The sequence below is a fragment of the Ctenopharyngodon idella genome, chromosome 17, assembly GCF_019924925.1.
Source record: "Ctenopharyngodon idella isolate HZGC_01 chromosome 17, HZGC01, whole genome shotgun sequence".
NCBI lineage: Eukaryota > Metazoa > Chordata > Actinopteri > Cypriniformes > Xenocyprididae > Ctenopharyngodon > Ctenopharyngodon idella.
In genome coordinates this window covers 7,495,255-7,508,487 of record NC_067236.1, presented here as the reverse complement: position 1 = coordinate 7,508,487, position 13,233 = coordinate 7,495,255, and the positions used below count along the sequence as shown (strand labels likewise).

General features: G+C 37.3%; 1 protein-coding gene across 5 annotated transcripts in view; it reads right to left on the bottom strand.

The window, feature by feature from the left end:
- Positions 1-13,019, bottom strand: part of shtn1 (shootin 1) — a 34,369-nt gene extending 21,350 nt beyond the window's left edge. For 2 of the 5 annotated variants that reach the window (XR_007925844.1, XM_051867544.1), the window contains exons 1-3: positions 12,647-13,018; positions 10,876-10,928; positions 8,464-8,524 (exon numbers count right to left, since the gene is read on the bottom strand). Coding sequence is in view for 4 of the 5 variants with exons in the window: in XM_051867544.1 (XP_051723504.1) it covers positions 8,464-8,524; positions 10,876-10,928; positions 12,647-12,704 (172 nt within the window). In the remaining variant the exon portion in view is untranslated. Of the gene's footprint in view, positions 1-8,463; positions 8,525-10,875; positions 10,929-11,130; positions 11,173-12,646 lie in introns of those variants that run through there. The other 3 variants (XM_051867545.1, XM_051867547.1, XM_051867546.1) reach the window with 3 other exon arrangements.
- Positions 13,020-13,233: the final 214 nt, after the last annotated feature.

Sequence of the window (13,233 nt, the reverse complement as noted above, 5' to 3'; positions counted from 1 at the left end):
GCATATATTACGGGTGTAAAGGTTCAAATTACTCAGTTCGTTTTTTATCACGGTTTTAGGGTCAAGGTTTTGGTATGGTTCGGTATGTGCTATGTTCAGGGAAAAAGTACTATTGTCAAATAAAAATAAAGAAAATTACAAATAATCAAACTATAAGCAAAAGCACAAATAAATACAATAAAGCAAAGACACAAAAAAAGTGCTTTTTAGGTTTTTCAGGTATCTAACAATAGTTTTCAGGTACAGAAATTGAATAAAGTAATCAAATGTAAAACCACATTGCATATAATCTTCAATGTATAAATTAAGTGAATGATTTCCTTGTCTTTTGTTGTTTGATTAACATTAAAAAACAGACAGCAGGAATATCAGGCTGCTGTCACTTTAAGTCAGTACAGTACACTGGTACACATGCGTTGTCTTTCTTGACTGCTTACATTCACTTAAGACCTACAACAGGTGCATCTCAATAAATTAGAATATCATTTCTTTCTGTAGTTTAATTTAAAAAGTAAAACTTCAATATATTCTATATATATTAGACATAAAGTAAAATATTTCCAGACTTTTTTGTTTTCATTTTGATGATTACAGCTTGCTGCTCATCAAAATAAAAAAATCAGTATCTCAAATTATTAGAATATTTAATTTCAAGTTCTATTAAATTACCATTCTCAGGGTATAAATACTGGGTTTAGGTCAGTAATCCCAACAGCAGTCATGGGGAAGTCTGCTGACTTGACAGTTGTCCAGAAGACGATCATCAAGACCCTCTACAATGAGGGTAAGCCACAGAAGGTCATTGCTGAAAGAGCTGGCTGTTCGCAGATTGCTGTGCCAAAGCATATTCATGGAAAGTTGACTGGAAGGAAAAAGTGTTATAGGAAAAGGTGTACAAGTGAAAGGAATGACCACAGGCTTGAGAAGATTGTCAGGCAAAGCCGATTTAAGAACTTAGGAGAGCTTCAAAAGGAGTGGACTGAAGCTGGAGTCAGTGCATCAAGAGCCACCGCACACAGACGTCTTCAGGAAATGGGCTACAACTGTCACATTCCACGTACCAAAACACTTCGGAACCAAAGACAACGTCAGAAGCGTCTTACCTGGGCTAAGGAGAAAAAGAACTGGACTGTTGCTCAGTGGTCCAAAGTCCTCTTTTCAGAAGAAAGTAAATTTTGCATTTCATTTGGAAATCAAGGTCCCAGAGTCTGGAGGAAGAGCGGAGAGGCACAGAAACCATGTTGCTTGAAGTCCATTGTGAAGTTTCCACAGTCAGTGATGATTTGGGCTGCCATGTCATCTGCTGGTGTTGGTCCACTGTGTTTTCTGAAGTCCACAGTCAACGCAGCCATCTACCAGGAAATTTTAGAGCACTTCATGCTTCCTTCTGCTGACAAGCTTTATGGAGATTCTTATTTCATTTTCCAGCAGGATTTGGCACCTGCCCACACTGCCAAAGGTACCAAAAGCTGGTTCAATGACCATGGTGTTACTATGCTCGATTAGAGAATCTATGGGATATTGTCAAGAGGAAGATGAGAGACACCAGACCCAACAATGCAGATGACCTGAAGGCCGCTATCAAAGCAACCTGAGCTTCCATTACACCTGAGCAGTGCCACAGGCTGATTGCCTCCATGCCACGCCGCATTGATGCAGTAATTCATGCAAAAGGAGGCCCAACCAAGTATTGAGTGCATAGAAATGAACATACTTTTCAGAAGCCTGACATTTCTGTTTAAAATATCCTTTTTTTTTTTGTGATCTTATGAAGTATTCTAATTTATTGAGATAGTGAATTGGTGGGTTTTTGTTAACTGTGAGCCAAAATCATCACAATTAAAAGAACCAAAGACTTAAAGTACTTCAGTCTGTGTGCACTGAATTTATTTAATACACGAGTTCCACAATTTGAGTTGAACTACTGAAATAAATGAACTTTTCCACGACATTCTAATTTTTTGAGATGCACCTGTATGTTTGCTAGGATAGCCTACTTGCCAAGACTGTATGTTGACATAATTTTTGTGTGAATTTGTCTGTTCAAGCACAAGAAAGAGAACTCAATATTTGTGCACTGTCGTGGCTTTCTGTGTGCGTGCTTCAGGTGAAGGCACACACAAATCTTCTGACAGCATGCCTGAGTTCTCTTTCGTGTCTTCTTGCACTTAAATGTTTGAATTGGCAAGGCTTAAATTAGTTTAGTTTAAACACAGCAATGTATGCTGTTCAGGTTCAGATGATGGCATAAATGACTGGTCATATTAGAGTATACGGCACTGAATAAGGTTTAGGGGAAGCCAGAATGCATATCCATCGAAAGAAACATACATTAGCTTAACTCTGTTTTGTCTGTTTTACGCGCTATTTATTTTCAACAAACCATTTTATAGATGCGTGCTTCGTCAGATTTGAGATGAACCATGGTGCATGCCGATCCATGGGTGGAGAATGGTAAGGTTAGATTTTTTACCAAGAACCATTACACCCCTAATAAAGACCTATATACACACAGTATACACACAGTACCTGTCAAACGTTTGGAAACATTACTATTTTTTTTTTTTTTTTATGTTTTTGAAAGAAGTCTCTTATGCACACCAAGGCTGCATTTATTTAATCAAAAATACAGCAAAAAAGGTAATATTTTGAAATATTATTACAAAATAATACAATAACTGTTTTCTATTTGAATATATTTTATATATTTTTCCTTTGATGGCAAAGCTGAATTTTCAGCATCATTATTCCAGTCTTCAATGTCAAAAATCATTCTAATATGTTGATTTGGTGCTCAAGAAACATTTCTTATTTAATATGAATGTTTAAAACAGTTGATCTGCTTAATATGTTTGTGGAAATGGTGATAATTTTTCAGGATTCTTTATGGGGGGTGGGGTATAATGCTATTTCATGCATTCTGACTTATTTACACTGTTAAAGAGTTGCATTCTCATGCTAAACATGGCCAAAGTTTCAAAACACGAGTTGGACGTATGACGTATTTCTGTGCCAAATACACTCCTTCCGGATTCGAATAAGTTTTGGAAAGTTTTTTGAGTATGGCTCTGTATAACATAATAAAGGGCAGAATTCTTTGCATGGGCACTTCTCCTGATAAGCGTGCACCCACACATTACCCAGAGCGAGAGCAAGAGCATGCCCACCAGCATGCTTCGTTATGGAAGCCGAGAGATTTTTCAACAATGTCACCTAAGGAGTGTGTTTTTGGTTGTGAGGGAAAGATAACCTTTTTCAGCTTCCCAAAGAACCCAGCATTTAGGGAACAGTGGATGGAGTTCATTTTTCCGGGGCAGCAACGGAGTTGTGCACATATGTTTGCTTGTTCCCGGAATTTCGGTGACGAATGTTTTGTAAACAAGTCCCAGTTCGACGCTGGATTTGCAGATTGCAGGCGGTGAGTAAAACTGCATCAAATGTCTGTTTTGTTGGCAATCGGCGCACAAGTCCATATAATGTAAACAACACAGACGATTTTGTTCCCTTTTTTTAATTCATAATGATGTCGCAGCTTGCAGACGATCGCTACGCAAAAGCTGTGCATGCTCGTGCCGCTTTAGCTCTGCCCACGACACTGACGGCAGGCACGTCTCCAGGAGCTCGGCTTTTTTCGGAAAGAGTCGGTACAGCGTATCTATCTTTTATAAACATGATAAAACTAAAGACTTTTCGGAGATATGAAGGATGCTATACTACTCTATACTCAAGATTAACATGAGATTGGCAGAAACTTTGTGTGTTATGTACCCTTTAATGAATATGAACAGCATTTATATGCATTTATTATTAAAGCATGAATTAAATAGAAATCTTTTGTAACATTATAAATGTCTTCACTGTCACTTTTGATCAATTTAATGCATCATTGATAAATAAAAGTATTCATTTCTCTTTCTCATTTTTTTTTTTTAAATCTTACCACAAATGTTTGAATGGTATCATGGTTTCCACAAAAATGTTAAGATGAAAATTCAGCTTTGCATCACAGGAATAAATCACATTTTTAAATTAAAATAGAAAATCATATTTTTATTCAGCAAGGACGCAGTAAATTGATTAAAAGTGACAGTAAAGACATTTATAAAAGTAACAAAAGATTTCTATTTCAAATAAATGCTGTTCTTTTGAACTTTCTATTCATCAAAGAAAAATGTAATCCCGAGTAGTAATCACCAAAGTATCATGGTTTCCACAAAAATATTAAGCAACACTACTGTTTTCAACAGTGATAGTAAGAAAATTATTCTTGAGCAACAAATCAGCATATTAGAATGATTCCTGACACTGAAGACTGGAGTAATAGCTGCTTAAAATACAGCTTTACCATCACAGAAATAAGTTAAATTGTAATAATATCTCACACTATTACTCATGTTACAGTATGTTTGATCAAATAAATGCAGCCTTGATGATCATAAGAGACTTCTTTCAAAAACTGACCCCAAACATATAACCTTATGCTGAAAAATGTTCATGTCCATCTTATTTAGTAACGTCTTTCAGACCCTCTTTTCTGTTGAATCACCTCACTTGACCTTCATACAATAGTTGTCTGCTGTATAGATCTGTTAAAGTCAGCTCAGTGCTGCCCTTCATAATGATCCTATAGGGACAGGAGACTGAGACCAACACAGGCCAGTCTAGCCGAGCTTATTGTTTGGATTAATCGAGTTATCCGTGGTATGTCTTTGCTTTCATCAGCAAATGCAAGAACCTTCAAAGGTCCACAGGTCTCTAAAGATTCTCTCCTTTTGAAAATATTTGTAAATGCTCAAGATTTGTCTCTCGTGCACAAAAAGAGTCCCAAAACAAGACGGATTGAAAGGAAACTTTCAAAATGACGAGCAGCCGCAATCTATCAACTTCTAAAGAGGCGGAAGATGGGGAGACGGAGGAGGCAGACACTCTTAACGCCTGGAGCTCTTACCTTATTTGTGTCCGTAATCACCAGAGACTGGCCACGGACCAGCTCACAGCCTCTTAACTAATTACACATTGTGGTTGAGAGGCAAAAACAGGAATTAGCACCATCACGGCCAGCGGCTGCCTCCCAATGACACCTAATTAAAACTTGATGAACGCCTGTGTCTGCGATATCCAAGTTCCCGCTGTAAGCCTTTCCCTGTCACTCATTAAAGAGTACTTAGCTGCCAGTTGGTCTCCCTCCACCCCATCTTTCATCTTTCTCTCTCACTGGTAGTACTAGCACTAAGTGACAGGTTAATTGTAATAGCTTCTACACATAAACCAGGCTAAGTGTGAGGCAGTTGCAGAGCAGGAGGGGGACGGGGGGGGGGGGGGGGGGGGGGGGGGGGACTTCACACGTCAGGCTTGGCAGCTTTAATTGTAAGTTTTGGCCTCCCCATCAACGTTACATCTTCAAATCTCTTTCTTCTCGTGCCGTTCCTCGTGCACGCGTCTTCTCTGAGACAGACAGTGATTACGTGCACGAGGACGCCGAGTATAATGCTATCGGGCCTGCGTGTTGGAGAAGTGAATTAGAGTCTCTGATGCTGTTTCTACAGCACCGAGCTTGATGAGGGGGCAGATGCCTTTGTGGTCTTATCATTAGAACACAATGGTCATGTTGTCATCAACCTTGCCATCTCCAATTGAAAAGACATGATTGTGTGTTGGGGGCTTTTTCCTTGCTCGCTCGCTCACTCACCATCTCCCCCCCACCTAGCCAGCCTCCCCCTCGGTCCGCTTTGCACTGAATAGAAGCAATTTTCCGAGAGCTATGAAATCACGTAATAGCTCCTAATATGCAGCTGCTCTGCTAGAAGCTGCAGCCACTATTTAAGTGGAAGTCATACACAATACGTGTTTATGGCGGAGGAAACATGAGCAAAGGCCAAGATTATTCACAAAAACACACGCTCTTCTCTATCAAATAATGACCTATTTCATGCATTAAAATGAGAATGTAATGGATTTTTTCTCTCCTCCCCAACACCGGCGGCCATTTGTTGTGCTTTTTAAAATTTCGCCTTTTAATTCACGTGTTTGAATTCCATGTTTCCCTGGAGAAGAAAAAGAAGGTGACATTTGTGCAGACATGCGAGAGAAGTGAAGTGTGGCGATTTGGCGAGGGAGGGACCGTGAAAAAACCCATTTGAGACTGAAACCTGTCGCATTCCCCCTCACTCAGGTGTGTGTGATTGATATCAACTAGGAATGCTCTGATCAGGATTTTTGCTGCCGATACTGACTACCGATTTCTTGTCATCATGATCGGCCAATACCGATCTAAATAAAGATGTGCGATTTAGATCAGCCAAACGGAGCATCCCTAACGCATGGTCAATCAAGACCTGTCAATCTGAGCAATCAATCCAATCCAAGCATGCTCCAGTGTCCGATTGGTCTCGTCCATAGACTGTAAAAAAAGCACCTTCACTCTCTTCCATTGTAGTAACTGAAGCCTCCAGTGTGCCAATATGGCGCTGACATCTTGAGTCTCGAGTCCGCGGGTAGTGAACTTGGAGCCCGAGTCTGCGCAGTAGTGAGCATGAAGTAGAGCCGCGATATCAATGTCCCGCTCAAACTCAGAACAACTCATTATGTCAGTGTGAAATAAACAGTTATGGAAATGTAGAAATTAAAGTTAAAGCTCAAATCACATCGCGAAGATCCAGAAAAAAGTCCATTGGCGCCTCAGTGACTACTTCACTCAGTGCAGCTGTCAATCTCAGCTGTCAATGATGATGTCTCATCCCTGTTTTTGTAGCATCAAATAACTAACTAAAACCAAACTTTTTTTAAGAACGAACACTTGAACTAACACTAGTGTGAAAATATTTGAAATGTAATTTAATTGTTTAAAATGTTATTTAAAAACCATACAGTAGCAATAGTACTATTGTTAAGACACAAAGGCTGCAATTCAGTGAAATATAAATATATGCCCTGTGGGTTTAATATATAATTTAATTATTTATTTACATGCGTATACTGTAGGTTACGTGCGCCTCAGAGCGGCTTCGTTCACAGTGAATGCTGCTCCACATGTTATCATTTACAAGTGTGGAGCAAGTCTCAAATCCCATCTCTGCATATGATGTAAGTTTGGGTTGCTTATAATGTTCATCTGGGAATGCAATGTGCACCACTTCATCAGATTTGTAAGGCAAATCAATTATAAACCTACACCAACACATTAGAATACATTAATATGTTTCTTAATATGCAAACTGTTCATTGTGATTTCAGCCAGTATTAAAGATTAAGTAAACATTTTATTTAAATGTAGTTTGGCCAATATTAAACAAGGATATGATCTGCTGTAAAGTGTAACAACACCAGGTCATTGGTGCCCTATGCAGGCATTTGTTATAATACATAATGTACATAAGTTGATTGTTAATTTTATGTATATTATGTATTTAAACAGTGTTGTTCTATACCATATGATTACTGATTACATATGACTGAAATCGATTACTCGATTAATCGCCAAAATGATCGATCGATTACTCGAATACCAAAATAATCGTTAGTGACAGCCCTAGTCTCAACACATCATCACTACCCACCATACCTGAGATCCAGTTTCCACTGAATAAACCTTCAAATGACGTTGAAAAACACTGCATCACAATTGCCATGCGATCGGATCCCGGAAGTCCTAAAGCTTTAGTCAAGCAGCATGTCATGTCACTCCGTGAGGATTTTCTCAAGATCTACGCATCATGTTATGTTGTGTGTGTCTTTTTGTGTGTGTATTTACTATAGTTTACTAATGTTTCACGGAGTTACAAAGCAGAATGTGGTGCAAAAGCCTCATCTGTATGCTATATACATGCACATCAGACGGCAACTTTATACGGTTTTATCTCATCAAATTGCAATTGGTTCGTGAGATCGGCCAAATTTAGTGACTACCGATCGAGTCTGTGATTATTGGCTGATACCAATATGCGGCCAATTGGTCGGAGCATCCCTATTATGAACCCCAAACTTCAGACTATAAGAGTAAAACGATCAATAGCTCCACTCATGTCTGCAAAAGGAATATCTTAGATGTGAATTTGGCACCTAATGCTTTCATCAAAACATTCTAACCAGCAATACATACCCACTTAAGCAGAGTCAATATAAACTCGAATACATACTTTTTATTCACAGAAGGAATTTTAGTAGGATTATGCCTATTATTTGGACAACTACTCCAGTTGCTTTGATTTAGAGGAAATAATGATTACGGAACAACTAGGTGTGTCTATGGAACAGTGTCCTAGTTGTTGCAAGATTCTGGGATCAAAGTCCAAAAGAGCAAAGCACACAGCCAGTATTTCCCACAGAAATTGAAGCAGCATTTATAAATCAACGTGATTTACAACATACTATTGTTTTAATGTACTACACAGAAGAATGTGATTGGATGGACATTAAGTGAATTTGAGAAGTGAATGAGATAAATCTAAGATATTTAAAACCAACCTTGTTCAAATTCTTTCAGCTTCCGTAAGGCCTCATCTCTCTCCTCTTGCATTTTTTTACACTGAAACAAAATCAAAAAAAAAATTTATATCATTAAAAAATATATAATACATTTGGTTCAGTGGCCAGAGTATACAGTGCTCAGCGTAAATGAGTTCACCCCCTTTGAAAAGTAACATTTTAAACAATATCTCAATGAACACTAAAACAATTTCCAAAATGTTGACAAGACTAAGTTTTATATAACATCTGTTTAAATTATAACATGAAAGTAAGGTTAATAATATAACTTAGAGAACAAAATTTTCAGTTTTACTCAAATTAGGGTGATGCAAAAAAGAGTGCACCCCACTGAAAGTCTCTGGAGCAAAGCTAAATTTTAGACTACAAATGTCTAATTTAACAAGAATTCAACCACAGGTGAGTCTAATTATTTATTACACAGGTGTCCAGCTTTCAGCTGACTATAAAAGGGTGTTAAAACCTCTTCCCATTTCATGCTGTCAGCAATGGCACCACATGGAGAAATGTAACAAGACCTGAGAAAGAAAATAATTTCTTTACACCAGAAAGGTGAAGGCTACAAGAAGATCAGCAAAGCTTTACTTATCAGTCAGAATACTGTAGCAAAAGTGGTACAAAAATTTTAAAAAGATGGAACTGCAACCATCTCCAGACGTCCAGGGAAGTTAACATCTTGACAGGAGCGTCTTCTGATGAGAAGTGTTGAAGAAAATCGGCATGCAAGTTCACTGCAGTTATCTAAAGAAGTAGAAAGCCAAACTGGGGTGACTATTTCCTATGACACAATACGGCATACACTGCAGAGGAATGGCATGCATGGGTGCCATCCACGAAAGAAGCCTCTCCTAAAGCCCAGGCACAAAAAAGCCCACCTAGAGTTTGCCAGGGCCCATGCTGACAAAGATGAAGACTACTGGGACTCTATACTCTGGAGTGATGAGACCAAGATAAATGTTTTTGGAACTGATGGCTTCAAAACTGTATGGCGTCGTAAAGGTGAGGAATACAAAGAAAAATGCACGGTGCCTACAGTTAAACATGGTGGTGTCAGTGTCCTTATGTGGGGCTGCATGAGTGCTGCTGGTGTCGGGGAGCTGCATTTCATTGATGGCATCATGAATTCACAGATGTACTGCTCAATACTGAAAGAGAAGATGCTACCATCACTCCGTGCCCTTGGTCGTCGTGCACTTTTCCAACATGACAATGATCCTAAACACACATCTAAGGCCACTGTTGGCTTTCTGAAGAAGAACAGGGTGAAAGTGATTCAGTGGCTCCTGATCTGAACCCAATCGAACACCTATGGGGAATTCTGAAGAGACAAGTTGAGCATCACTCTCCATTCAGCATCCAGTCTCTAAAAGAGGTCATTCTTGAAGAATGGAAAAAGATAGATGTTGCAAAATGTCGCCAACTTGTTCATTCCATGCCTAGAAGACTTGGTGCTGTCATTAAAAATCATGGAGGCCATACAAAGTACTAGATGTAGTAGTTTTTGTTGTGGGGTGTAATCTAAGTTATATTATTATCCTTACTTTCATGTTATAAGTTAAACAGATGTTATATTAAACTTAGTCTCGTCAACATTTTGGAAATTGTTTTTGTGTTCATTGAGATATTGTTCAAAACGTTACTTTTCAAAGGGGGTGTACTCATTTATGCTGAGCACTGTATAATGCACTGATAGAACAGATTTTTTATTTAAAAGAACATCTGCATTTAATTTATTAAAATCAAAAGCTCTGAAAATATAATTTTAAATGTATAGATCACCCAAAAGTGAAAATTCTGTCATCATTTACTCAACTTAATGTATGCAACCATTTAGAAGTTTGAGGTCTGTAATTTTGTTTTTGTTTTGAAAGAAGTCTCTTATACTCACCAAGGCTGCACTTATTTGGTCAAAAACACAGTAAATATCATAAAATATTATTACAATTTAAAATAATGGATTTCTATTTTTATATATCTTTTAAAAGTAATTTATTCCTGTGATGGCAAAGCTAATTTTCAGCATCATTACTCCCGTCTTCAGTGTCACATGATCCTTTGGAAATCATTGTAATATTTGCTTCTCAAGAAACATTTATTATTATTACCACAGCTGTGCTATTTAATATTTTCATGGAAACGGTCATAGTTTTCAGGATTATTTGATGAACTGAAAGTTCACTGTATGAACAGAAACTGCTTAAAAATATGTAAAGATAAAACTATAAACTATTTATATATATTTATAAAGCTAAAAACTATTTAAACTATTTTCAAAATATTTTCTTTTAGATTTGTGTGAACTATCCTTTTAAGACCACACACAGATGTGGTCTTTGCAAAGAACAAAATACATTTTTGAAAGAAAGGACAACATGACAACAAACGTCTTACCTCCTTTTTGATTTTCTCATGTTCTCTTTGGAGGCTTTCATACTGGAGAAGTACTGCAGAAATACAAGGCCGCCAGTTAAACATATCTCACAACTTCCCAAGAACTACGCAGTTAATGCAATACATAAGAGAGATCAAACTCAAGAGGAAACTTTTACGACAACCCACAACTCATTTCCAGCATGAGGATCGCTCATGGAAACAAGCGCTAATTTACACATAAGTATTTTTAATGTTGCAAAAATATATAATTACAAATAGAGGAAATTCTCCTCATGGATGAGAAACACATTTGCTGGTCAAGACGATGACAGTTCCACTCATATCTGTCTACATGCCGCCTGTAGTATGAATCAGCATCAGCTCTACTGAATATGCATCTAATTTTAGAAGCCATGATCTGTAAAGGGTTTACAAACCACACTGTGTCTGGGTTATTAATGTCACAGTGAGACAGACAATCATGGAAAAGATCATAGCACAGAGTCTCTTCAGTTTAATTTTGTAAAGTTTCAGAGCACAGCAGAATAATGTGAATAATCCTAATGTTCTCTGCCTCTATTTATGAGGTCTGCAGGGCGCTTTGAGCAAAAGGATAGAAAGCAAATCCTGCCTGAAAGATGTCTTTCAGAGAGTTGTTTACTAACCTAATTCTAGAGGGAAATTATACAGCAGTCAGGAACATTTACTCATGTAATCATAACAGTAACATTTGTGGGTTCAAAAAGAATTTATGTATTTTACACAGCTGAATGAAAGTGCAGCCTGTCTTAAATTCGTGCAGTTTTACATGGTCATATGACTAGAGAATTCAGAGATGATGTCTGCATCAAAGCTTCAAAAAACATGTCATAATACAGACACAACTAACATATTAACATTCAAAAGGGCCAATATATAAATCAAATATGTCATAAATCATGATCAAAATATATGTAAACATGTCAGTGGTCATATCTGTGTCCACTGGGAAACCAAAGCCCCATTCTGAATAAGTAATGTAACTGTTTAATACACATTAAAATGGTAGATTTCTACAGTAGGTATTACTACATTACAAAGAACAAAATAGAAACATATATACATTTATTCTTGGTTTATCAATCACAATTTTCCCCCAAATGTATCTCTTGTTTTATTGATAAACTGAGCAATCAGTTTATCACCGGTTACAATTTGTGACCAAAGATAAAGCATATACATATACCATTCGCATTTATCTCATTTATTTTATTTGGGTATCCAATGAGTAAAATATCCTGCTCGCCTAGCTGGGAAAAATGGGATGACATGAGTAAACTTAAAAAAGATAACTGTCTTTTAAGGCAGACTGCCATTGCATAGGCTACATGAAAAACAAAAGACATCCCAGGATGTTCACCAGAAATGTTTGTGCATGTCCAAACAAGCCTCTCAAAGCAAAAGAGTTTATAGAATTATAAGGCTTTGTGGTATTTTCCTCTGCCTGCAGATAGGTTTAACACTACACTGGCAGAGAATGCGATACAATCTTTGTTCTACTTCAGAATATGTTGGTTGGTAAATATTCAAGATTGTTTTCCAGACTTCTACAAGAACTATTACGGATTTTTCTTTCTGGGAATAAGAATAAAATCAAGTCGACATCGAGATGAGTGTTATAACAAGAAAAAAAATCGTAGGCCTGTTATTATACTACCTGTGTGTAGACTGTTACAGACAGTTACATCAACCTAGTTCCTATACACCGAAATACCCGCACTATTCATGCATTTAACGCCGTCACCCTTACCTTGGTTGGACAGTTCTGAATTCATTTTCACTTCTTTTTGCTTTCTCGTTGATGCCATTGAGAGTTCCTGTGGTTACTGATTCAAAACTTCGATTAAGCACAGCGCTTACGATACAGGAAATGGTAACGTTACCTGGACACACCTACTATCACTCGCGCGCTCCGTTAAAGTAAAAAGGCACCGTGTTAACGATAGTTTTCACTCGAACGCTATAATTATGCCTAATACAGTAAAAACCGGTAACATGGTATCAGCAAAATGTCATTAACGTTACTTACAATTTTACGGTAGTGTTTCTTCAACTATGGCCTTAGTAAACTTAAAAACATCGCGTTTCTAACTCTCATAAGTTAATTTACTGTAAATAGTCCACATTGGTAGTATATTATATAATATGTGATATAATATATATATATATATATATATAATGATGGTGGTGGAAATGATGTATAAACATTATGGTGTAAAAAATAAAACCCATCAGCATTTTATATATGCTAAAACACGTAATTAAATAATATTTTCACTTTCTGCTCAATATCACAAAATTATATCTAAAATGGAAATGACAAACACGTTAAAAAAA